This window comes from Triplophysa rosa, linkage group LG18, assembly GCF_024868665.1.
Source record: "Triplophysa rosa linkage group LG18, Trosa_1v2, whole genome shotgun sequence".
NCBI lineage: Eukaryota > Metazoa > Chordata > Actinopteri > Cypriniformes > Nemacheilidae > Triplophysa > Triplophysa rosa.
In genome coordinates this window covers 5907884-5932008 of record NC_079907.1, presented here as the reverse complement: position 1 = coordinate 5932008, position 24125 = coordinate 5907884, and the positions used below count along the sequence as shown (strand labels likewise).

Sequence of the window (24125 nt, the reverse complement as noted above, 5' to 3'; positions counted from 1 at the left end):
TAAATCTGTATCTTTTTTTCATGTGAATATGTGGGCAGAATTGTTTTTTAAAACTTGTTTTGTAACTAGCTGTTAATGACGTATTTAAACGCGTATCAGAGCCTTCATGTTAAGTTTGTTTTGTTTATTTTTTTGTTTCTGTTGTAAAATGTAAAACGAATAAAAATACTAAATTACAGTGTGTACATGGCCACTATCCTGTGTTTTAAATTCAAATGGTTATGCAGCCATACAGAAGAACGCATTTAATCTCGCGCAGAGCGTATGAAAAAGCCACTGCCCAAGTGCCCATATTAGCTCATTTATAGAACATACACAGAGTTATTGTGATGTTAAGATTATTTTACATGTTCTTGTTGAGGAAATGCAAGCATAGCTCGGATGAAAGTTGGCTCAATGTTTGTGTACAATAACTCCGTCTGAGGAATCTGCGCAAACTCTGCAAGGACACACAGATAACAGTGCTAAGCGATCAAGTTTGTTCAAAATTTTGTGATAAACATTAATCAAAGAAACTTAAAAGTTCTGTGAATCTATAAGTTGAGACATTCTCATCGTTTTATTTTGCTCAAGATGCATTCTCCGCTTTTACAGCTCATTCTGCCATCAAATAATATAAATCCGTCTTTGGTGCATTGAATTTTAAATATTAAAATATTGATATTCATAATTAAGTTATTGTTAACATATCATAACGTAGCTTTAGAACATTATCTACTTCTGCGTTTTATGTTTGCAGTCCGCGCTTTCCACATCGCGGCAATAAAAAACACATAGTCTACAGTATGGTTTCGCATGGCTCCAGTGAAATTATTATTATATATGCCGCTTTGATACGACATAGTTTGCGTACCGTACTATTTTCTTAATTTTATTTTATGACGCGAAACATATCCGCACAGAAAGAAGAACCCAGCTAAAAGTCGGACGTTTCTTGCTTTGCACCGAACTGACCTGATTTTTGCTCGCGCAATTCAATATTATGGTCTGTTTTAACTTTCTGGTGGTAAAAAAGTTGTTTCTAAAACGATTGATACAAAAATCATCGGGTATTTCTGCCCCCCAAAAATCAAGTGTTAAGCGGTTCCGGTATATTTTGGCCTATAATAATAAAGTGTAGTGTCAATAAAATCGTTAATTTCTCGCGTTTATCATGTCATACATAAAATTTTGAATACTACATCTTAAAGGTAGGATTATGATCTGCCATTTACAACAATACACACAAATTACATATTTTTTGTCATTTTGTGGCTATAAAAACCTAAATCTCATAATTCTGTGACTTTAACCGGGAAATCACAGGCGAGGTCACAATTATTAAAACAAATATAATACAGATTTCATTTACAAATCCAATTAAAAAACGAAAATATTATAATTAACTACAGGTTCCCATGTAATTTTAGATCCATCTTAATAACTAAGTGCAATATATGAGGCCTAAAACAAGTCGATGTGCCACCTGGTGGATCTTCTGGGATGTGTAACAGTTTTTATTATTCTAACAAACAGGTCAAACCAGTCATGCGGCAATCTGCATGATCGCCTTCCGGATCCTTCATAAAAAGCACACGGCCAGATCTGTAAGTGAAAAGAAGACATGACCTCCAAAACATTCATGTGTTCAGCTCGTTTACTCCGGCACTGCTTACACAAACATCGGCGTGTTTTCCGCGTCGATCCGGTTCGGCGGCTGTGTTACGGATCCCATCAGATGGCCGCAGTCAGGTCAGCTGTTCGCACCGTGGACCTCCGGAGCGATACCGTCACCAAACCTGGAGCTGCCATGCGCAAAGCCATGGCGGAGGCAGACGTAGGAGATGATGTGTTTGGAGAGGATCCTGTTGTTAATGGTTAGAGAGACACAAAACCTAAAAATATACGTTTTTTTGTCAACAAAATAAGATGTTTACCAGCATTTTAATCTTAGTGCTATACTGAAATACTTTTTTAAACTAGCCTACTTTATTTTTCCTTTATATATATATATATATATATATATATATATATTATAATCTTTAAGAAACACTTGACCATACTGAAAATGAAAATTCCTTTAATGCTGTGCGTTTCATGGTTTTCATTAAAACCAATACAATAGCCTATACCCATTATAAACATTAAATGCATTATGCCTACGGTTTCTATTGTATTTTTGTTTGTATTAGATGGTATTATATGATTATCCTGACCTTGTACATGTTATACTGACTTTAAAACCTTATGTACAAGAGTATGAGTCAGAGTTTGGTTATACTAGCCTGGATTTTTGTTCTCATGATTTTAGCACCTTTACATTTTTTGTGCCTAAATAACTAGAGTAGTCACATTTTCAATAGGCCTACTTGTATTTTACGGTAGCCTATAGCTGTATCGCAAATGAAAAGGTGCCAATATGTGGACAGCATGTTTTAAAAACATCCCATGTGAAGATTCATGATTTGGTTGAGAAAACATCAAAAAGTTGCAGTATTGTATAAGTAAGTATCCAAATATGGTATTTTATTGTAGAGAATTTAGTCATTTATTGAGTATAAAAATTAGTAGGTGTGTCCAAACCTTCTACTTGAATAATATATATCTAAACATCATATACATTAAATTGTTTTTGTCACTCCTACAGAACTACAAAAAGAAGCTGCTGAAATGTTCGGAATGGAGGATACTTTATATGTCCCCACAGGAACGATGGGTAATCTCATTGCAGGTATGACTGCACCATGATGCCCAGAGCTGTTAATAAAGCTATCTTACGATTGTGTCTTGGGGTTAAAATGAACATATGTGATGCTATTTTTCTCTGTTTGGACTACATCTCTGCTTGACCACTGCCTCTGGGTATTAAAATCACATGTTTTTATAAATGATTTCGGTTTTTATAGATACTTTTCTTGGAATTTAGTTGTTGTTCAAACCAGATTTACATTCACTGTAGTGCAGAACTATTATTCCCAACGTGTTTTGCTCTCTAACGCACATTTTTCTTTATATGTGTCTCTCTCAGTTATGGTGCACTGCAGAGAGAGGGGAGATGAGATGCTGTTAGGTGACCTCTCTCATATTTATATCTATGAGCAGGGTGGAAGTGCACAGGTATGAACAATGGAGTGATACATTTCTCTTTTAAAGGGGTAGTTCACCCAAAAATGAAAATTCTTCATTTGCCCTCATTGCATTACCTGTATGACTTTCTTCTACGGAACACAAAAGAAGATACCACTGAGACATTTCTCCAAATATTTTCTTTTGTGTTCCACAGAGTCATATACAGGTTTTGAGTAGCATAAATGATGACATCATTTTCTTTTTTGGTTGAACTATACTTTTAACTTCAGATTATGAATTGTTATTTATTAACAGTCTGTGTAATATTACAACAGTTTTGTTTTTCATGTACTTTTCAATGCATGCAGAAATACACGCATGCATGCACGCACACACACACATACACACACACACACACACACAATGTTGGGCATTGAGGGTCAAATGAAAGAATGTAGTCACACTTTTGGGAGAGTTTATTTTCCAAATGTCTGCAAAGGGTCAAAAGTGTTTATACTTGACGAAAAGCTCATTATCTCTAAATGTCGTCTTTCTCTGTCTTAATAGCTCGCAGGTGTCCATTCTGTTGCATTGACTACACTTGCCGATGGCACGTTCGACCTAGACCGGCTGATCTCCAAGATCCGTCACGGTTACCCTAACTCGCACTACCCACGCTCTCGCCTGGTGTGCGTGGAAAACACGCACAATATTCAGGGAGGGCGAGTCCTCCCACTCTCGTTCCTGCAGGAGGTTAGTGACCTGAACATTGGTTCGTGAATTGGGTGGGGAGCAATCCTGTCTGGCAACATTCTTTTAACAAATGCGTGTTTAAACACGAACTGTTTCTTTCATCAATGCAGAACAAAATAGGTTTCGTGCAACGGTTTGGCAAGGCCACATCCTGTCAGTCTGCCACTTCCTACACATACAAGACATTTAAATCGATATTGAATGTTCGATCTGGAGTCATTCGGAAAGTAAAAATACAACTCAAATTTCGTCAATTGTCCTTTGCTGGGAATAAATACAGTGAGTGCATGATAAACTGTGAAGACTAACTAAAAGTTATGACAAAATAACTAATTATCATTTATTACTCTATATATTATAGAGTTATAGCAAAATGCATGGGTGGCACTGTGGAGTGGGTAAACAAGTTTATTGTATTTGGTGCATATGATGAGAGAATTGCCTCTACACGCAGGAATTATTTGAATCAAAATGATATAAAGCTCTTTAACAAAGCTGGTTGCTTAGCACATCTTTGTACCCATGCATTTCTGTGCCAGCCTAATTGTTAAACATTTAGTTCACAAAAATGAAAGTTTTTAGCAACGTCTGGATAGGGACAGTTTTTTTCTGTGTGACTCATGCAATATATTCAAGCATATGAATGGCTTTGGTAAAAAAAAAACGATGACAAAACAAACGCATGCATATCAGCTCAAAGTGGGTGCTCGACCAAGAACTATCAGAGCAGAAAAGTGTATATAAAGTAGACACACCAAATCTCCAAAGATACAAAAAATTAAATGATGGACTGTCATAGAAATGTTACATTTTGAAAATGCAGGCTCTTTATAAGACTTGGTGAAACGCAAACAATTATTAATAGAACTGTTAAACCATTATATTCCATTATTCTGTAAAAGTCTTGACCCGTGCCATTTCTCTCCATTAGAGGGTGCACACAAACAACACTGTTCAGTTCGACATTCTCAATTTGTTGCCATAAAACACATCAGTGATATTCACAAAGCATATGCGCAAACACAGGATAGCAACAAAAATATTTTGTGTCTACTCTCTGTTGTAAATATCACTCATGTTCTAGTTGTTAAGGCATGATTTTGATCCAAACTAAATTAGTATCTAAATTTGGTTTTCATTTTTATATGAGCTCAAATATTAAATTATGATATTATTTAGAAATGTCCATCCCCAATTAAAGTTAAAAATGTATGTGGGTCAAAGACGTTAAGATGTCCCCTTCAAAAGAAATTTACAAAAGTGATTTTATGTCCATAGAAAGCACATTAAATGCAAGTAAAATGTCTACTTTATCACTGAAAAAAGTGAAACTTTAGACAGCTTAAAAAAATTACGTCAATTATGATGATTATCACCATTGTTGAGGTTTGTATGATGACTGTTGATGTCTAAGTGTGCCAAGAAAATTTTACTGTTTATTTTATTACAGTATCTTTTCATTTGTGAACCAGGACATTCGAATCAGTCGTAAAAGATCAACTTCCACATTATTTAGTGTCACTTCTCATCTTTATCAAAGCTTGATGGACCTCACAAAAACTAAACTTTAAAGCATTTCTTCTTTTCTTATTAATGCACGAGTCTTATTGAAACACTATTGTAAACACTTAAAGAGAAAAGAGATTTCATTTAACCAAAGTCAGGGATCAAAAGCCCAACTAAAGCAAACACTGATTACAAAAATGGTGGTTTGTTGAAATGTATAAATTTTGATTTGAACCAAGCCATAAATATAATTTGAGAAAAACTAATACAATTTCTTGTAACAAGTTGACATAATTTTTTTTAAGTTGTCCAAAGTTTCACTTTTTTCAGTGTATTCTAAGTTTTTTTAGAATAAAATGTCAAAATTTGGTTGAAATAATGTTACATTGTCATTCAGTGTAACAATATTTATGTACAAATTCAAACAACATGCTTATTCTGACCTGTACATATTTAAATATATAAAAGAATAAGGGAGCATATTACATTTTACTGTGCTTTAAATGAGTAAAAAAATTATTGAAAAATGGGCAAAACCTAGGATAGTGCAAATTTTGAAAACAAAATGTGAAAATTACAACTAACATTTGGGGTGAAAGTAATTAGTCTTTTAATATGTCATAAATGGATTTTTGTTGTAAATATGCCTGACAAGATTGTTACACTGAATGACATTTTAGTGGGCTTTCTGTAAATCAGGGAAAATGTATGATGCATCTTTTGCTCAGAAAAACAAAAATGCAATTAAATTAAACAGAAAACGATTTCTTTTTTTTTGAACAACAACAATTTAAAGCAGTATTATACTTGTTGTTTTTATGCTTAAACCCTTTTTCGTCTTTGACCCACATAAATAAATACACAACATGGCCAAAAGTATGTGGACACCTGCTTTGTATTGACGGGTTTTCCTATTCCAAACTTTCCAGTGACATAGAATGACTAAAGAATGACTAAAGAATTGTGTGTACTTTGCTTAAGTCAAATTCATAGCATAAAATTATTTGCTGGGTCTGGTTTGCCTGGCCTGCACAAATCCCAGACCTGACTGTAAGTGTATGTTTCTCTTGTTCAAAGCTTCGCTCTGTGGCTGATAAGTTTGGTCTGGCAGTACACATGGATGGAGCGAGGGTAATGAATGCTGCTGTGGCTCAAGGTGTCCACCCCTCTGTTATATTACAACATTGTCACTCTGTCAGTGTGTGTCTGTCCAAGGTATGTGCTACTATATATTCATATGACTCTCTTAGCTGTTCTGCTTCAGTTAGTTCCACTTCCTTTGAACATTTTAGTGTCGGTTCGAGTTAATATATAAAGTGTAAGGCATGACTTAATGCTACATGGCCCTAAAAAAGTCAGATTTTCACTTCTGACTGCCGAAGGAAATTTTATTATATTAAAATATAGGAAAAATATTATGTTATCGTAATATTATATTCAGTGTGGAAAAGTAGTTTTTAACTATTGTACTAATATTACATAAAATCATAAAATTCCCCAAAGAGTCTAAAATAAGAAATTATATTATTGAACAAAAATATGTTACATTGATTTTACTGAACAAAGGATTTTAGGAGTGCGGTCACTTGTAAAGGGAAGGTCTGATGGAATTTCACTTCTTTAAATGTAGTTAGTGAGTAGTATAGCTGTTTGAGAATAAACAACATCTGCCAAGTTGTAACGCTCACAAAAAAGCAGGATATTTTCTTTAACAGAAATCACTTTTTAAAGACTACAATGAGCGGCTCGTTGGCACCACAACAAACTTTTTTTCTAGTGACATTAGTGACATCATGAATCCCAAAATTTACATTGACCCTGCCCCCTGGAACAAGGATAGGGTAATGGATGGGACATCTCAACACACACTAAGGGAGTACTCTCATATATCCCGGTTGCTCTCAGCCGTGCCCGAGCGCGATTGACCCGCCTCCCCCGCTGGCCTGCGCTCACATTGCTCTTTACCATCCACACCCGGGCACGCTTTCATCATTACGATGCGACTGCTTCGAAGTAAACGTAAACAATGCGATCCCTCTCAGCACAACGGAATCCATAGTAATGTTCAGTTTGGGGCTTATTAGAGGTGTTTAGCTTCATGCGTGCGCTGCACGGACCGATCTGCTTAAATGATGTCATTGTCATACGACAGCGATACGAGGGTAAGCGGCTCATTATGCTTTTAAATCACCCTCGCGTACTTTATTATCATAAAGCCGATCGTTACACACAGTGTTGCATTATGTTTGACAAACCTAATATCTGGAGTAGTTTTGGCCGCGGCGACACACGCCTGCACATGTAGTGTGCTGTGTATCACATGTTTTTTACGGTGACAGCTGAATCTCAGGGAGGAATTGACAGTCGCATAATTTACGTCATGCTTTCAGTTCCACGCTCCGGCGCGATTTGCGCTCATACTGCCCCCTTTCCAAACCAAACCGCGCTCCAGACCAATCAGACCAGTTTCGGAAGAATCGAGATGACGGCGTAAGACACAAGTGAAATATGTAATAAATAAAGCACTTTTTGAAAAAAAAAATCATAAACACCTATTGTCTAGCACATCATAAACATAATGAAAACTTTGAAAATTAGGCATAATAGGATCCCTTTAACTTCAATGAGTATGCATGTGACTTTAAATAAAATAAAGTACAAGGAACCAATAAGAGCTCTTCTAACCTAAATATGTATAGAACATGATTTACACACTAATGTAATAAACATAACTATACTTTTGTATGCTGTCTATATAAATGCTACAAAATTGCCATTCTAACAAAATAACACAACCAGACTAGTGATTTTTCTGCTGTGTGAAGTGCTTTTTCCAATCATTTCTATGTCCAGAAAAGGGCTTCTGTGATGAAGTTACTTGAATCATTCTCAACACAAGCCTCTCGGTTCCAGTCCACACACCTCAGGGCTACAGACCGTGCACAGTTTCTCACTGGAGAATAGTTTAAGTGTTGGAGGTATTGAAAAATGACCTTGTTGAAGTCAGTGCTCAAATACTTTAGAACCTGCACGCCGAAGGTGTCTCACACGTCTATATAATCAAGCCTTATTTTTATTCATAGCATAAAAAGTGTAACCTTTTCCTCTGATGACACGCTTGTAATCATATCTGGGATTTGAAAAGACACCGCTCATTATTCCCCATCATATCCAAGATCATCGCACACACAGAGTCGATTGAAGAAAGCCTGGAGGAAAAACTAATCATTCTCAACCCTCAGCAAAATCCTTAGAGAAGATGTCAACAAGCATATTTGCATTTTAATTACGCTGATTCTTTCTGTCACCAAATCTTTCTTCTTCTCTTTTGTGGAAAGACATTAAATGTAATTGGGGCTTATAGACAAATGTATGAATATGAATATCAAATCTGTTCTCACCGTCGATCTGTATTCCAGGCGATATTATACCCGTGTACTTGAATTCTCATACATTTTTACAGCTGTTTTGTTGTTGCTGTCACATTATACCTGAGGATAAAATAATTAAGTGATGTGTATGTATGAGGGAGCTTTCATTTATGTTGTACAGTGTACTTTGCAGTTTGCACATACATAAATACTTGAATGTATGAATAAGTACATACTGTGTTTGAGAAGTTTTCTTGCTGTAAGCCTGCGGTGTTTAATAAACGATGGTCTATGTGCACATACATTGTATGTGCATGCATGCATGTAAATGTGCATGCATATGCCAAGCTGGAATACTTTACTTATTGAAGATACTTTGTGTATAAAATGCATTTAAGTGGCATCTATGAAAACATGCATCTATTTAATGCAATACAGTACAAATATCCTATAGTACTATATGTATACAGTACATACTGTATGTAAACTGTATTGCCTATTTCTTTTCCAGATTATGTTTCACTCTATCGCTGCTTTTGGATTTCATGCAAGGAGCTGAAAAACAACATAATACAGAAACGCAAAGGCTCATTTGATCTCAATTGCTGTTTGGCAGGGACTGGGGGCCCCTGTGGGAACCATGCTTGGTGGGTCAAAAGATTTCATACAGAGAGCAGTTCGTGCCCGCAAGGTACTTGGCGGCGGAATGCGGCAGTCGGGCATCTTGGCAGCAGCTGGCAGGATTGCCCTGTCAGACCTGATTGGCAGATTGGAGGAGGACCACAGGAACACCAAACGCTTTGCTCAAGGTGACCTTGAACTCTCAACATTGTGCAAATACTGGAAACGTGATGCATTGCTACGTTAGTTAATCTGCAGCTTTTGTTAGGTGTTCTGAGACCCTAATAATTATGAGAGAATTTAAATGAATATAATTGGTATGTAAATCGTCTTTTTAATAGCTGCGAATTATTTAATTACCAATACCATTAGGATTGTGTTAGCCATATAATTACCCTAATTTTCTTTTGATTACAAGGTAAGTGAAACCTGTACGTTTTAAGAAGCAGCCAAAAGCAGATTAAGAAGCTGCATAGAAATGAGGCGGTTAGAAATGTTGAACATTTATATTTCATCGCCACAACAACTGTCACCAACATACACTTTTAACGCGGAAATGTACTTTAAAGGGAATTTTCACCCCAAAATGACAATTCCGTCATCATTTAATCACCCTTTTGTCATTTCAAACCTGTTTGAACAGAAAAGAAGATATTTAGAAGAATGCTGGTAACCGAACAATGGCGGTACCCATTCACTTCTATTGTATGCAAAACCAATGCAAGTGAATGGGTGCCGCTGTTGTTTGGGTACCAACATTCTTCAAATGATCTTTTGTGTTCTGCAGATGAAAGTAAGTCATACAGGTTTGAAATGACAAGAGGGTGAGTAAAAAATGACTGCAATTTCATTTTTGGGTGAGTTTTCCCTTTAAGAGAGTATGGTTATATAAACTTGCTGCAAATTGATGCTCTTTAAATTAGACCTAGATTATGCATATAAGAAAATGAATTGTGGAACTTGTAGTTATTATTAAATACTCTATAATAAAATACTCTCATATAAAAAATGACCTAGATGACTGTAAAAGTAAAAAATCAGATTAAATGGCTCTCCCGTTGTCCCATGTAGCACTTGCAGAGTGTGACCCTCCTTTGTACCAGCTGGACCTGGCATCCGTGGAAACCAACATCCTGAGGTTCCGTGTGCAGGATGACTACATGAGCTCGGAGGAGTTCTGTGAGCGGATGGCTAGAGTTGATGAAGAGGAAGTGAAGGCTCTGGGCCAGGGGGTCCGGGTGCTGATGTTCCCTCACATCGGAGATGCAATAAGGGCTGTGTGGCATCTGGGTATCAGTGAAGAAGACACTGAGCTGGCTATACAGAAGGCTCAGTTTGTGGCCCAACAACTCAGGCTGAAGTCTGTCAGAGCAGCATGAGAAATGTTCTCGAGCCATCACCATTTTGGTGCCTTTACACCATTTTTAAACTCCTGCTTAAAGGTTTTAACTGAACTAAAAATCCAAATTATATAGCATTATATTTTTAAAATTGCACTCTGGTTTGAAAAGCCAACCAAAACTCGCACTATATATCATGGTGTTATGCAAATTCAGCTTGGTGGTCAGTTAAAACAGCCCAAATGACACTTTAGTTTTACAATAAATTGTTCTTATGAGATTTGACATTTGTCTCGTGTTCAATTCCATACATTGTGCACCAGAAGTGGTGTGAAGAGTTCAAAAAGCAAGCAAAGCACCTGTGATGTTTTTCTAGGTTTATTATTTTCATCACATGTTACATAAGTGTTCTCCATGTAATGATGCGGTGCAGGCTGTGCAGAGACATCGTCATGACGACAGCAGCAATTGCATTTGCTGCAGGAGATATCTATCAAACAATTAGAGCCACTGCCCAGTCCTGGGTTACAATGCTGTAAACAATATAGCTTTAATCTATTTTTAGGTGCATGTTTATTCTTATCTTTAAAGGTCCAGTGTATGAATTTTAGTGGCATCTAGCAGTGGGATTGCGAATTGCAACGAACGTATCACTCACTCCACTGCTCCCCTTCCCTTTCGAAGCACTATGGTGGCCGACTCAGGACTAAGATGTCGTCACGTTTTTCACTTCTTTGCCGAAGGAGATAAGGTATTTACGAAACACGCTCTGTAGAGCAGTTTGTCCGTTTAGGGCTACTGTAGAAACAACATGGCGAATTCCATCCAAGGGGACCCGAAGTGTATGTAGATAGAAATAGCTCATTCTGAGGTAATAAAAACATAACACTTCATTATGTAAGGTCTTTATACACCTCAGTATGTATATTATATTGCATTTCTGTCAATAGATCCTCCAAAGAATGATAGACTGGACCTTTAAAGTCATATAAACATGGATACAGTATGCACAATTACGACACGGAAACAGTGTCATGCTGTGAACCCTGAAAATCATACTTGTTAATTAGATGCATAATTCACATAATTCCAATGCTATTCACACTCATTTGTTTTTACAGCTAATAGAGATTTTAGGTTGTTTTTTTTAGGTGAAACATCAATGTGCAGAAACACCATGTAGCATACATTTTTTACAGAAAGTAACTATCAATTTAGTTTGTACAACAGTCATCTCACTGGAATTAATTAGTATCTTTAGGGAAAGCGTGTTGTATGTTAAAAAAAACAATCTGCTATCAAATCACATACACATACACATTCTACATAAGAAAATCTCTCTACAGTATATACATTTGTACAAAATCTTAAAAAGTGTCTTTAAGGAGGGAAGCACAAGTTCAGCCCATTAATATCAGCCGTATGTGATCAATTGGAGCTTGTTTAGGGCTGTGCCACTTACGGAGGCTTCAACAACAGAACATCTCTGAGAAAAATTCTCATAATTGTATATTGTGGGTTCAGATGCATGGACTATAAGCTGTAATTCTGTACAGCTCAATAACATAAAACATTTACAGATGTTTGGGATGCAGTTTGAAATATGGCCAGTCATTTCTTCAAAGGAAATAGCTGTAATTTACATGAATCAAACATCATCAATTTCAGTTTGGAAAGAAGCATTCTGGCCTGTATTTTGTGTCTTCAACAAGGCATTCTAATGATAATAAAATACTGCATTGTTCCCCACTTGTTCAATTTTCTTTTCACACCTGAAAATGAACTTGATTTCTTGTCTCCACAAGAGAGTGCGTTAAAGCAGAACCCCTTATGGTCACTTTCATCCTGTTATCATAATTAAATCCACTGCAGGACTCTTATTTAAGCCATGTTAGAAATGACATTCATTATGAGTCATAAAATCTGTCAAATTTGCCAAAATGACAGGAATTCTCATGATTCACTTCCGGTGTCTATGTAAGTTACATTTGCGCTTTTAACCCTGCGTGTAATAAAAGGATTAGGGAAATTACACTTGTTCTTGATGTTATTTGTCTGTTAGTCATGGAAAATACAGACTTTTGATAAATAAAAGCTTTATACTGACATTTTCTTGCAACACCACAGTTTACGAAGATCACATCAAAAAGGTCACATCTACAATTATGTTGAGGGATATTTGACTGGAAACAATGTTCCCTGCTTGTGGCATAAATCAAAAGCAGAATAATATGTGGCACGATTACAATAAAACTCTTTTTGACAGGATCGTAACAAATATATGACAGACAACAACAGATACCAATCAAGTTAAAGTGCAATGCCGTCAAAAACACAAATACTTTGGACTGAAACTGAGAAACTGTTTAAAGAAAAAACAGAGCAGTATTTACAAAAGCAACAACATATTTTCCATCTCAGGGATTGTTGACTTATAAGCAAAATTCGTCTGGAAGCATGAGACGACAAACAAATACAATTCGATATGCCATCTATCACATTCGTCATAGCACGTTTTCTAAAAGTGTCTGATCCGTTTAAATACATTACAGATCAGCCGGCAGTACTGTTAAAAAAAGCAAAAGCAGAAATCACCAGTCTTGACTTCATACTACATCACACAGACACAACAAAAATAAAGCTATTGAAAATGTAGAATTCAAATCATTTTCTTTCATACACGTATTTAATGAACAAGCAGGCATAAAACATCTATTAATGTACAATTAGGGCACTGCTTCTATTCGTAATGTGAATCCGACGGTAATGATGTGAAGAGCAAAGAACATAGACAACAGGAATCCACCAGAAAGAAAACAATAGATTACACAAACAAAAAGAGGAAATTTACAAGCAATTATATACAAAAGGTATGAAAATTGAGTGAGGTATTTAGCCGGTTAAATCAAAATATTAAACAAATCATTTAGGCCCGGTTTCACAGACACGGCTTAGCTTAAGCCAGGACTATGCCTTAGTTGAATTAAGATATTTATGTTGCTTTTATAGAAATGCCTCAGAAGAATACGTTACTGGTGAGCATCTTGAGACAAAACAATGGCACGTATATCTTAAAACAATATTTTAAGATATTTCTGTGCAAGTTATGTTGAGTTAAGACAGGTCACACGTTTATTTTAGTCTGGGACTAGCCTTAAGCTTTGTCCTTGAAACTGGGCCATAATTATTTATGTAAGGTTCAAATTTTTTTATTAAAAATAGATCCGGAGGTGATTCCGTAGTGCTTACATCTTGCGAAATGGTCTATTCAAGTTAAGTGGGATACTTATCACTGATCGGGAGAGTTCCCCGTCAATCAAAATACAAACCGTGCATTCACTGTATGCTCTTAAATCGATCCCCATATTAACAGATTGCGATCATGAGACGTGACCGAGACGAGTCCCTTCATCTAGCCTAAATGAACACACGGTAGGTGTGAAACAGGTGAAATATTTCACAAATATTGTCTCTACCCTACACCAAATCTATGGCATCCACATTTCTGGCACAAATAATTCTTTGAAATTCAGGCAAGGTGAAGAACATGGGAGAACTTCTATATGGGCGCCATAGAATCTTCATACTGGTTCAGAGGTACCAACCTGGCCGCCAGCAGTAGGAGAAGGCCGGTTATGACCTCCAAAACACAAGAGAGCCATGCCATGTCCATAGACCAGCCGAACGATGTGTGTACCTGTGCCATCTGTTCACGCCCCACGCGCCTCTCTGTCTCTTCCAGAGCCTTCTGAGAGTACCTGATGTACAGGCTCACCCCAGAGAGAGTCAGAAGACCTGAGAATACACATGCACAAGCACGCATGAATGCACCTACACAACCAAAGCCAATTAAACCATTTAGACTACATCTTGTTCTAACAGATGTTACTTGAAATGTGAAGACAAGATGTTCTTTATTTAGCGGTACATGGATAAATGAGAAAAAAGACAACTAGTCTCAGATTGCTCACAATAAATAAGGTTTAATGAGGGCAGATCTAACACGACATCCCTTAAATGGCAATCAAGTCCTTTATTATGCATTATAATACGTTTTTTTAAACAAGAGAAGCAGTTGACAGACATGTCATGTGTGTAGGATCATGTATAACTGAGTAAAGACCTATTTATATCTATATTCAGCGGAGTTTAGATCAACATGAATAATAAGATAAACCAGCCAGCTTTTTTTGCATTAAGAATCTGACCAATGACCAATGTTGTTTATTTCTCGTGAAGGGTTCTTGAAAGCCTTTGCACAGTCAGCATCAATTTATAATGGCTGTAACTCATTTATTGCAACTGTGTTAAATGGTCTTGGTCCAGCGACCTTATTCCCTTACTCCAATTCTGTATTTTATTGCTAATGATCACTATTTGATGTTTGCATTAGCAAAGACATTTAGAGTTCCCATACTGTCATTTAGAAATCCAACATTTTAAGGGGCAAAAAATGCTGAATGCTTGCGACCAGCTGAACCAGAACAAAATATAAAAATACATTCTCAATTCAGATTCACAAACCACGAGCGCTGTTGCTGTCAGAGCGGAACGCCAGTAACCTACATGAATCCTTAAACACCCTCGCAGCATCCGCTGTCCCAGAATTAAAAGAACCATCAGCATCAATAAGCTAAACAGAGAGGAAGTCAAACTAGCTCATAAATGCAACACCCCAGTGTGCCTGATGATTCCAAGACACGGGGCATTATTGCCGAATCTTCATTAAAATGGAATGTGTTAATGTGGATCCACAGCAGCAGAAATCCCATCTAATTAAACACTGACAAAATGAGAACGGATTTCTGCACCGGTCATAACATGGACATAAAATAAAGAGGCAATAACCAGCAAGAGATAGAGAGAGAGAGTTACAATTTTGAGCATGGCTGAGAGTCTAGACAGGAGTTGCTTTTGATCTTACAGTACATTTGCCGGCTCATTTAGAGTTTACAGCTTGTATTATGCTGATTAACTCTCTTGCAGAAAAGCAAACAAAATCACAGCCACGGAATGCCATTGATAGGAACCATGTTAAAGGAAGAGTTATTCCCCCAATAAACATTAGACAGAATAAATTCTGTCTTTATTTACTCACCCCCAAGTTGTTCCAAATCTGTGTAAATTTCTTTGTTCTGATGAACACAGAGAAAGATATTTGGAAGAATGCTTGTAACCAAATAGTTCTCGACCACCATTGACTTCAACAGTAGGTTTTTTGTTCTGTTGAACACACAAAAGAAGATATTTTGAAGAATGTAGGAAAGCAAGCAGTTCAGGGGCAGTTCTGACTACCATAGTAGTTTTATTTACTATGGTAGTCAATGGTGGCCAAGAACTGCTTGGTTACAAGCATTCTTCCAAATATCTTTCTCTGTGTTCATCAGAACAAAGAAATGTATACAGCTTTGGAACAACTCGAAGGTGAGTAAATGAAGACAGAATGATCATTTTTGGGTGAACTGTTCCTTCAAAGCAAAACTTTTTGAAGACAGCAATGAATCATTAAAGGGATAGTTCAACCAAAAAAATGACAATTCTTTAATCATTTACTCACCCCCGTGTCATTCCAAACCTGTATGACTCTCTTCTGCTAAACGCAAAAGAAGATATTTTGAAGAATGTTGGTAACCAAACAACATTGTCCCCTATTTACTTCCATTGTATGAACAGAAAACATTTTGAGACAATTCTCAAAATATCTTATTTTATGTTCTGCAGAAAAAAAGAGTCATATACAGGTTTTGAACGACATGAGAGTGAATATATGATAACAGAATACTTATTTTTGGTGAACTATCCCTAACAAATAGTAAATACAAGTATATCCGCCAACACCAGACCATCTGTTCTACTATAAACATGATAAAGTTGGTTTCTTCATCCTATAACCTTTTAAAGAGAACCCCATTAAAGCCCACACACACCAAATGTTTGTATTTTTCACCTATTTACACTACAGTCATTACTTTCTACTGTATTTTTGATGTTCCTATTCAAAAGGAGGACCAATCTCTGAACTAAGTATAAGACAGGCACTAGACTTACATTCCAACCTTGTATTAAATACCTTTCATGTGCTCCCTGTTTTCAAGGTAATAATTGCAGGAGACCATTGACTGGCTCCTTTCTATTTAACTTAAGGATGCTTTTATTCAAGTCATATACGCCTNAAAAAAATGACAATTCTTTAATCATTTACTCACCCCCGTGTCATTCCAAACCTGTATGACTCTCTTCTGCTAAACGCAAAAGAAGATATTTTGAAGAATGTTGGTAACCAAACAACATTGTCCCCTATTTACTTCCATTGTATGAACAGAAAACATTTTGAGACAATTCTCAAAATATCTTATTTTATGTTCTGCAGAAAAAAAGAGTCATATACAGGTTTTGAACGACATGAGAGTGAATATATGATAACAGAATACTTATTTTTGGTGAACTATCCCTAACAAATAGTAAATACAAGTATATCCGCCAACACCAGACCATCTGTTCTACTATAAACATGATAAAGTTGGTTTCTTCATCCTATAACCTTTTAAAGAGAACCCCATTAAAGCCCACACACACCAAATGTTTGTATTTTTCACCTATTTACACTACAGTCATTACTTTCTACTGTATTTTTGATGTTCCTATTCAAAAGGAGGACCAATCTCTGAACTAAGTATAAGACAGGCACTAGACTTACATTCCAACCTTGTATTAAATACCTTTCATGTGCTCCCTGTTTTCAAGGTAATAATTGCAGGAGACCATTGACTGGCTCCTTTCTATTTAACTTAAGGATGCTTTTATTCAAGTCATATACGCCTTCAGGCTGCCTAGTGAGAAGACACTCGGCTGCAGGCTTTTAGAAGCTGTTTGCGAGGTAAGTGCAAGCCATCTGTGCCACAGTTCATACACAAAAAAGTCTTTCTGTGAATATATAAGGATCAAAGCAAACTTCTCCTGTCTGTGATGTTTATGTTGATTTGGGATTGCATTTGGAGGTAGGGATCTTCGGTCTGAAATGAGCACTGGTTGTATTCAGTTAAAAGGAGAGTGTCAGGTCCCGGGTCTGAGCACTTGTTTGTTTTGTTCTTTGTCGATCACGTGGTTCGGTTTGACAGCTCACCATGTGCTCGGTGCCTGCTTCTGTTACTCCTATTACTACACTATTACCCGCTCATTATTGTTTCACTCTCCTCACCTGGCTTCACTTTGGTTTTTCTCTCTCCCCTCTTGGTTGCTCATCACGCTCTGATTTTCTCCTCAATTTTACCCCTGCTTTTTTCTTCTGTCCTGTGTTGGTCCGTTAATGTTAGTTGAGTGTTTTTCCTCTGATTTTGTCTGGGGTTAAGCCTTCCTAATCACGCTTTGTGTCTAGGCTCCAGCTCTAGCTTGTATACACGGTGCCTGCCTTTCACCTGTCTACAGTTCCGGCTCAACCCTTCCCTTCAGCGAAACCCTGGCAGCTCGAGTGACTCTCAGTGAAGGTTTTTTCTCCTTGGCGTTGCTGCGGCTTGGATCTTGTGGATTTTACCTAGCACCTTGCCTTGTGGATATCCGTCTAGCACCTTGCCTTGTGGATATCTGTCTAGCACCTTGCCTTGTGGAGATTCGTCTAGTAACCCGTTCTGCGGAGATTCGTCTTGCATCCTGCATTCCGTCTTGTGGTGTGGAATAAATCCGAACTCTGTCCTATGGAATTACGAGACTCTTACTCTTCACTGTGGAACTCTATTATTTTTAACTCTGCCTTATGGTACATTGATTTGTTTCGTGAGGAATTCTTGTTTTGTGGAACTGGGTCTTGAGGAACCACTTTCCCACGTGGTGGGAACTTCTTTTGTTCTACCTCCTTGCAGTATTAATTCTATCCATTTCCCTTATCACTACGGCCAAGCGCTCGAGTCTTTGCCCCTTATTTCTCGCCTTTACCCGATCTGGGCAAGTACCCTCCGCCTCAGCGGACTCTTCCCTGAGGTTTTGTTTGATCACTTTGGTTCTGTGTGAGGTATTGTAATAAAGACTCTTATCCTGCCTTTGACTCGGAGTTATCCCTGACAGAGTCCTTGTATTTTTTTTTATTGCCTGTAGATCTGTTTTGTGAGGAACGAAAGCAATAAAATTCCATTTACATAACAGTCCGATTCATGATGAATTTCTGACTAGATCAGACTGGCTGGAGGCTGTATTATCACGCTCATAAATCTGCTGAACCTTTTTTGGTTTTCCTTTTCTCTTTTACCTTAGATTGCTTATTTCAATCACCAAAATAGCTGGAGGGATGTTCTCCATTATCCTTTCAATTCACAAGAGGAAAGCGATGAACCGCAATAACTTTAGTCCCATAAGACTTTGACATAAGAATTGCTCTAGGTGAAGCATGATTTTAGACTTCCAGCTCCCAATGTCATTCATATGACTGAACAGCCAAATGTGTTGGGATCAAAGGTGAAGTCTCTATAATTTCTGTGTCACTGGATACTGAACTTCAGAAATTGAATGTTTTCAAACACTCTTTCAGGACTACACACTGCCCTTCAACCTACAGACAGTGTTGTTTTTGTGTGCAATATTTTTCAGAAACTATTTATATATTTTATTCTGGTTGAAAGTCTGTTCACAGCCTGATGGCAATCAATCCTCCACCAACACCTTGCCCTCAATGTGATGATTTGCAAATCCTGCTCTGGCTGTGCAGCAGTGTTGGGTAAGTTACTCTGAAAAAGTAATTAATTACTAGTTACTAAGTACATATTCAATAGTGTAATTAGATTACTGTACAAATTACTCTCTCCAAAAAGTATTTAGTTACTTATTACTAATTACTTTCTATATCCTATATCAACCTTGATGAGTTAAGTGATTCAAGGATAGTCATGAAATGGCTCTTTTAATTCATTCAAATAAATAATATTAAACTACATAAAGTATTATTAACTGACCAAAGTATTACAAATGTGAGAATTATACATTAAAGCACAGATTTTAAAGTTAGACTCTGAATTTTGATGTCAATTCCACTATTACACACACATAATTACACAAAGTATTTAGTTTAATTACATCAAAAGTAACTGTAATTAAATTACAGAAAAAACAAGAGTAATCCCTTACTTTACTTTTTCAAGGGAAAGTAATTAAATTACAGTAACTAATTACTTAGTAACTATAGTTACACCCAACACTGCTGTGCAGTCATGTGTGGGTGTGGCTTCAGAGATATGGCTCAAAGGAGGGTGGGCTCTTTTTCTCTTTTATACTTTCAAAGCTACATTGCTATTGTTGGTCACTTGGAAATAACTTTGTTACGGATCAATATAGGATGCATAATAAAACTCTCAAAACGTCTTTGTCCCACCTCTTCAGACAGACACATGTAAAACCTTGGAACTCTTGTAATCGCCAAGCAACCAAACTTTTTTTAAGTATCTACATTCATTCCTTACATTTCCAGTACTTGCCAACAATCCATTTAATCTTACACACACATTAACTCCTTTCAAAGCGATCATGATTGCACCTTTGTTTCAGAACGCTGTAGCGAAAGCATGGGGATGTTCAGACTTACTGCACAGAAGAAAATATGAAGCAGATCCGATCAGCAATGTCCGACTTCTGGCGAGGGAACTGACAAGTCCACAGATGCCTCCAAACACCAGCATCACCACACTCAAGGGGAGTAAAACGGCAATGGCACTGTGCATGACTGAATGAAACAGAGTTAATTACAGCTGTTAAACCTCACACAGATGATAAATAACATCCACAATCTTTTCCTTACAAACCTAAAGCCAACAGCGTTTTACAAAATGTTTAGAGCCTTTTTAGAAAAGAGTTATGGCAACTCACTCTCCATCTGCTTCTCTGACTCTGAATATCTTGAAGAGGCTTCTGTATGACTTTGAGCATCTAGTAAAAAACAGAGCATAAAAACGCCGTAATTTTCTTTGTGCACACGATGCTTTCAGTGCCACAACTGCCAATCATTCAGGGCTTTATCGTGGTTTTATCTGGGAATTTTTATGTATTTTTGAAGCCCGGAGATGTCACGAAAATGAATAATTTTTTTATCGTTATGTTTTTTTCTGATTATGCTGAGCTATAATCTGTTCATCGACTATAAATTGATATTTGCAGCTCTATACCATATACTTAAAAACTTATATTCGACTGCAAAAATTGGGAAATGTAAATTAGTTTGACAAAGGTGTGAAACTACATTGATTTGCATGCTGCCACAGGTTCTATAAAAGCTCAATTTCTCATCAAAATCCTTAGAATCACAGGCAAAAATAAAAGAATAAAAAACAACGTCATACCATCTGTAACTCCCCAAAGTCCAGAGTGCATGTGCGGCGGGTCAGTGTGGTTAGTGCGCTTGTCTTCAATGATGTACCAATATTCACTTCCAATGGCGAGTGTCAAACAGCTGAAACTAAGCACACCCGTTAAACCCGCGCCGACCACCACGGAGCCAAATGTAATTTTCATACTCTACGGTATGGCTCCAGTTCAGTGTGAGCCAAAAACTAAGCAGGAAACGATGTCATCAGCGCGTGGCATGCCCGTGCGCCGCGATCAGATGCTGCACCGAAGAGTCGCTTACTTTCCAAGAGCTGGAATTAACGATGCTCCCTGCCCTCTAAAGATGCAGAAACGGATAACTCTTGAGGTTATTAAAAGAAAACTGATTGTCGATTCAGTGAAGAAAAGGTGTGTTGTCTGACCGAACATTCAGTGTTCACAGCAGCAAGTGCCCAACTCGCACTGGGCGCAAGATTACGCATGACTGATGGAGGAAACATGACGCACGGTGCATAACCAACACCCCATCCATGCATCCATCAATCTATCACTTCTAATTAATAATGAAACAAAATTGCCTGTGCGACACACAGGCAAAGAGAAATTTTGGAATCTATTTATGGCACTGTTTTATTGAACCTTTTTCGTACTAAATCGCATGTCACCCAGGGTAGTAAAATGATTGTCAAGCAAACTGATATTTGAACGGTTAATTTTACAGAAAGCTCATACTATGCTTGCAGATTAAGCCCATCCATCGTTACATTCATTTAAAATGCCTCCGTCTTGTATACACTAGTATGCCTAGACTTAAAACGAATAGGTATTGTCCCCATTGCTATAAGGCTTCTAAATTTTTAAATGTTAGAATGTGTGTTTTTTTGTTTGTGCATGATGTGCTTACGAACTTTATTGCTGCACCAAAAATTGTCCCTTGGGCTTACAATAATACACTTGAAGTTGAATAGAGCACTTGCTTTTTTTGTATTAAAATATAAAACATACAGAACACAAGCTATGGCAAAGTCGTTTTATTAAAAGCATTGTTTAAAATAAATAGTATAAAGAATGAAACCGTGTGTCAAAGGATGATTATGTGATATAGGTGAGATCATTTACAATTTTCAGTTTGAAAACCACTTACAAAGAACACAGACAAAATGATGATTTAAAGTGGAAAAAAGAAAAAGCAGCTCATTATTCTTCATCCATCGCAGACTGGATGATCTGGGCTCTCTTGAACTTCACCGCATCTTCATATTTATCAATGGCTTGGCCACACTTCTTTTTCTGGAAAAACACAAAATGTCACATCATGAATGCTTTAGAAATATTAAGTATACTAGAATTATATATGAAACTTATATACACAGTTATATTATATATATTTTTATCTGGTGTCTGAATAATTTTGAGGTTGATTTGAGGATAGCAAAATAAAATAAACCATATTTTAAAATAATAATAAAATTTTAATCAATTTTACTTGTAGTCATGGTAGACAACCGTGACAATGTGTTAAAAAATTGATTAAAAAAAAATTGGGACCAATTTGGTCTGACACTTTGACCTGACCATGTTTTGCTTAAAAGCCACCCTTTTACGCCACAGACTGAACAAAATTAAGCATTGCTTGATAATTGGTTACCCTAAATTGTGTACTTAAATGTAAAGATACTAGAAATATATGTATATTCAGTCAAACAACAAATATGTTTTATTAGTAATACGTTTTTTTACATGAGTACTTGTGCTTTAAAATGGATTTTATTTCTTTATTGGTCCTTTGCTTTGGTAAAGTAAAACTCTTGCAGTTTAATCCTGTAAAAGCAGACACGTCCTGACCTGCACATGCTCATACTTACAATAATAAACTTCTGTCTCTCTTTTTGAAGTTTGAGAAAATCCTCCACTGTGAGACTATCCACTGTCTTCTTCAGTAAGATAAAATCACAATTGGGTGAATGTGTTTTATGCTCTTTCCTAGGAAACAAGCAACAGTGCAGCACATCATACAAAAATGACATACAAGAGTAACTTCATTATGTTACACATCACAGGAAAGTATCATGGGGAGCAGTTAAAGCGACATGTGCTTACTCTGGGTCATCCTCCGGCTCCCATCCCTCCAGCTCTTTCAGACAGAAAAAACACTGCGCTACATCAGGACTGTTGTCCGACGGAGTGTGAATAAAACCAGCTTTGGCCATCTATAAAGCAATGTGATATTTATGAAGCGCCAAATATTAAATTTAAACACCTAACACTACCAGTGAGTCTAATGGAGTTGTTTTTGCTCCCAGTACTTAACGTTAACGTTACTTACGTTTTCTGGAGTGCAAACGCAACCCTCTTCAAACGGCCATCCAACGAACGTTTGCAGTCTGTTCTCGTAAATGTAAAGTTTAGTTGGATCATTAATCAAGTCATTTCCGAGATCCATTTTCTTGTGGTTGATATTAAAGCAGAAAAAGTACAAAAACTGCTCTGCTACGCAGGTTTGTTTATGACTGTCGCTGCTTCCGGCTAGTTTGAAATTTAGAGTGCAAGTTTTGATTGGCTACGGAGCGCCACTTGCACGCATGCGCAGATCGCGAGGGATCGTTAAATTATTTAGATTTAAGCAATTTTAAAAAATGTACTTAGATTATGGTGAAAGAGAATGGTCAAAATAATGTTAATTTTGTGTTATACAAATAACATTTCTTTGTTTCTTTGCAATTCAGTAAATTTCTCCCTCTCATTTCAATGTGGTGGGACTGTTCAATTTTTTCCAGCTGCTTTCAACTCCCAGTTCATACTCAACTCTCCGTCCTTTCTATATCTGCATGCGCTAACGATAGTATTTTGCTTGATACCATGGTTACCATAGATTTTTGCCAGGCTCTTTAGGCCTCCTACAGATCCCAAAACATAACAACAGTCAATATTATTCAAATATCATTTTTTAAATTATTGATTTTTGTGCAGCAACAAGCAGTTCATTTTTCAGACAAGGCACATAAAGTGATAGTTCACCCAAAGTTGAAAATTCTGTCATCATTTACTCACCCTCATGTCATTTCATTATATATACATATATAAACTTTTTTCTGATGAACACAGAAATAGATATTTGTAAGAACGTTTGCAATTTTCAATTCTGTAACGTCAAATGTGCCCCAGAATTGTTTGTTTTCCTAAA

The 24125-nt window shown here is 36.8% G+C and overlaps 3 protein-coding genes and 1 long non-coding RNA gene across 5 annotated transcripts; 2 read left to right on the top strand and 2 right to left on the bottom strand.

Moving 5' to 3' along the window:
• The first annotated feature begins 1525 nt into the window (after positions 1-1525).
• Positions 1526-10900, top strand: tha1 (threonine aldolase 1). The gene is made up of 7 exons (XM_057358428.1): positions 1526-1856; positions 2627-2710; positions 3008-3096; positions 3616-3801; positions 6385-6522; positions 9295-9487; positions 10371-10900. The coding sequence occupies exons 1-7, from the start codon at positions 1604-1606 to the stop codon at positions 10676-10678; spliced, it is 1251 nt and encodes a 416-aa protein (XP_057214411.1). The 5' UTR covers positions 1526-1603; the 3' UTR covers positions 10679-10900.
• A 162-nt stretch (positions 10901-11062) lies between these two features.
• Positions 11063-21838, bottom strand: tmem235b (transmembrane protein 235b). 2 transcript variants are annotated; one of them, XM_057358430.1, is made up of 5 exons: positions 20956-21838; positions 20486-20545; positions 20205-20342; positions 14245-14434; positions 11063-13205 (listed from the first exon to the last, which is right to left on the bottom strand). In XM_057358430.1, the coding sequence occupies exons 1-5, from the start codon at positions 21125-21127 to the stop codon at positions 13193-13195; spliced, it is 573 nt and encodes a 190-aa protein (XP_057214413.1). In that variant the 5' UTR covers positions 21128-21838; the 3' UTR covers positions 11063-13192. The 2 variants fall into 2 exon arrangements, with proteins under 2 accessions (XP_057214413.1, XP_057214412.1); XM_057358429.1 differs by having other exon boundaries at positions 11063-14434.
• On the top strand, positions 17459-20320 carry LOC130569066 (uncharacterized). The gene is made up of 3 exons (XR_008964781.1): positions 17459-17516; positions 18015-19343; positions 20168-20320. It is a non-coding gene; the product is annotated as an uncharacterized LOC130569066 (long non-coding RNA).
• A 119-nt stretch (positions 21839-21957) lies between the features above and the next one.
• Positions 21958-23679, bottom strand: birc5a (baculoviral IAP repeat containing 5a). The gene is made up of 4 exons (XM_057358431.1): positions 23268-23679; positions 23042-23151; positions 22807-22924; positions 21958-22231 (listed from the first exon to the last, which is right to left on the bottom strand). Exons 1-4 carry the CDS (start codon positions 23382-23384, stop codon positions 22139-22141), a joined length of 438 nt encoding a protein of 145 aa, XP_057214414.1. The 5' UTR covers positions 23385-23679; the 3' UTR covers positions 21958-22138.
• Between the last annotated feature and the right edge of the window lie 446 nt (positions 23680-24125).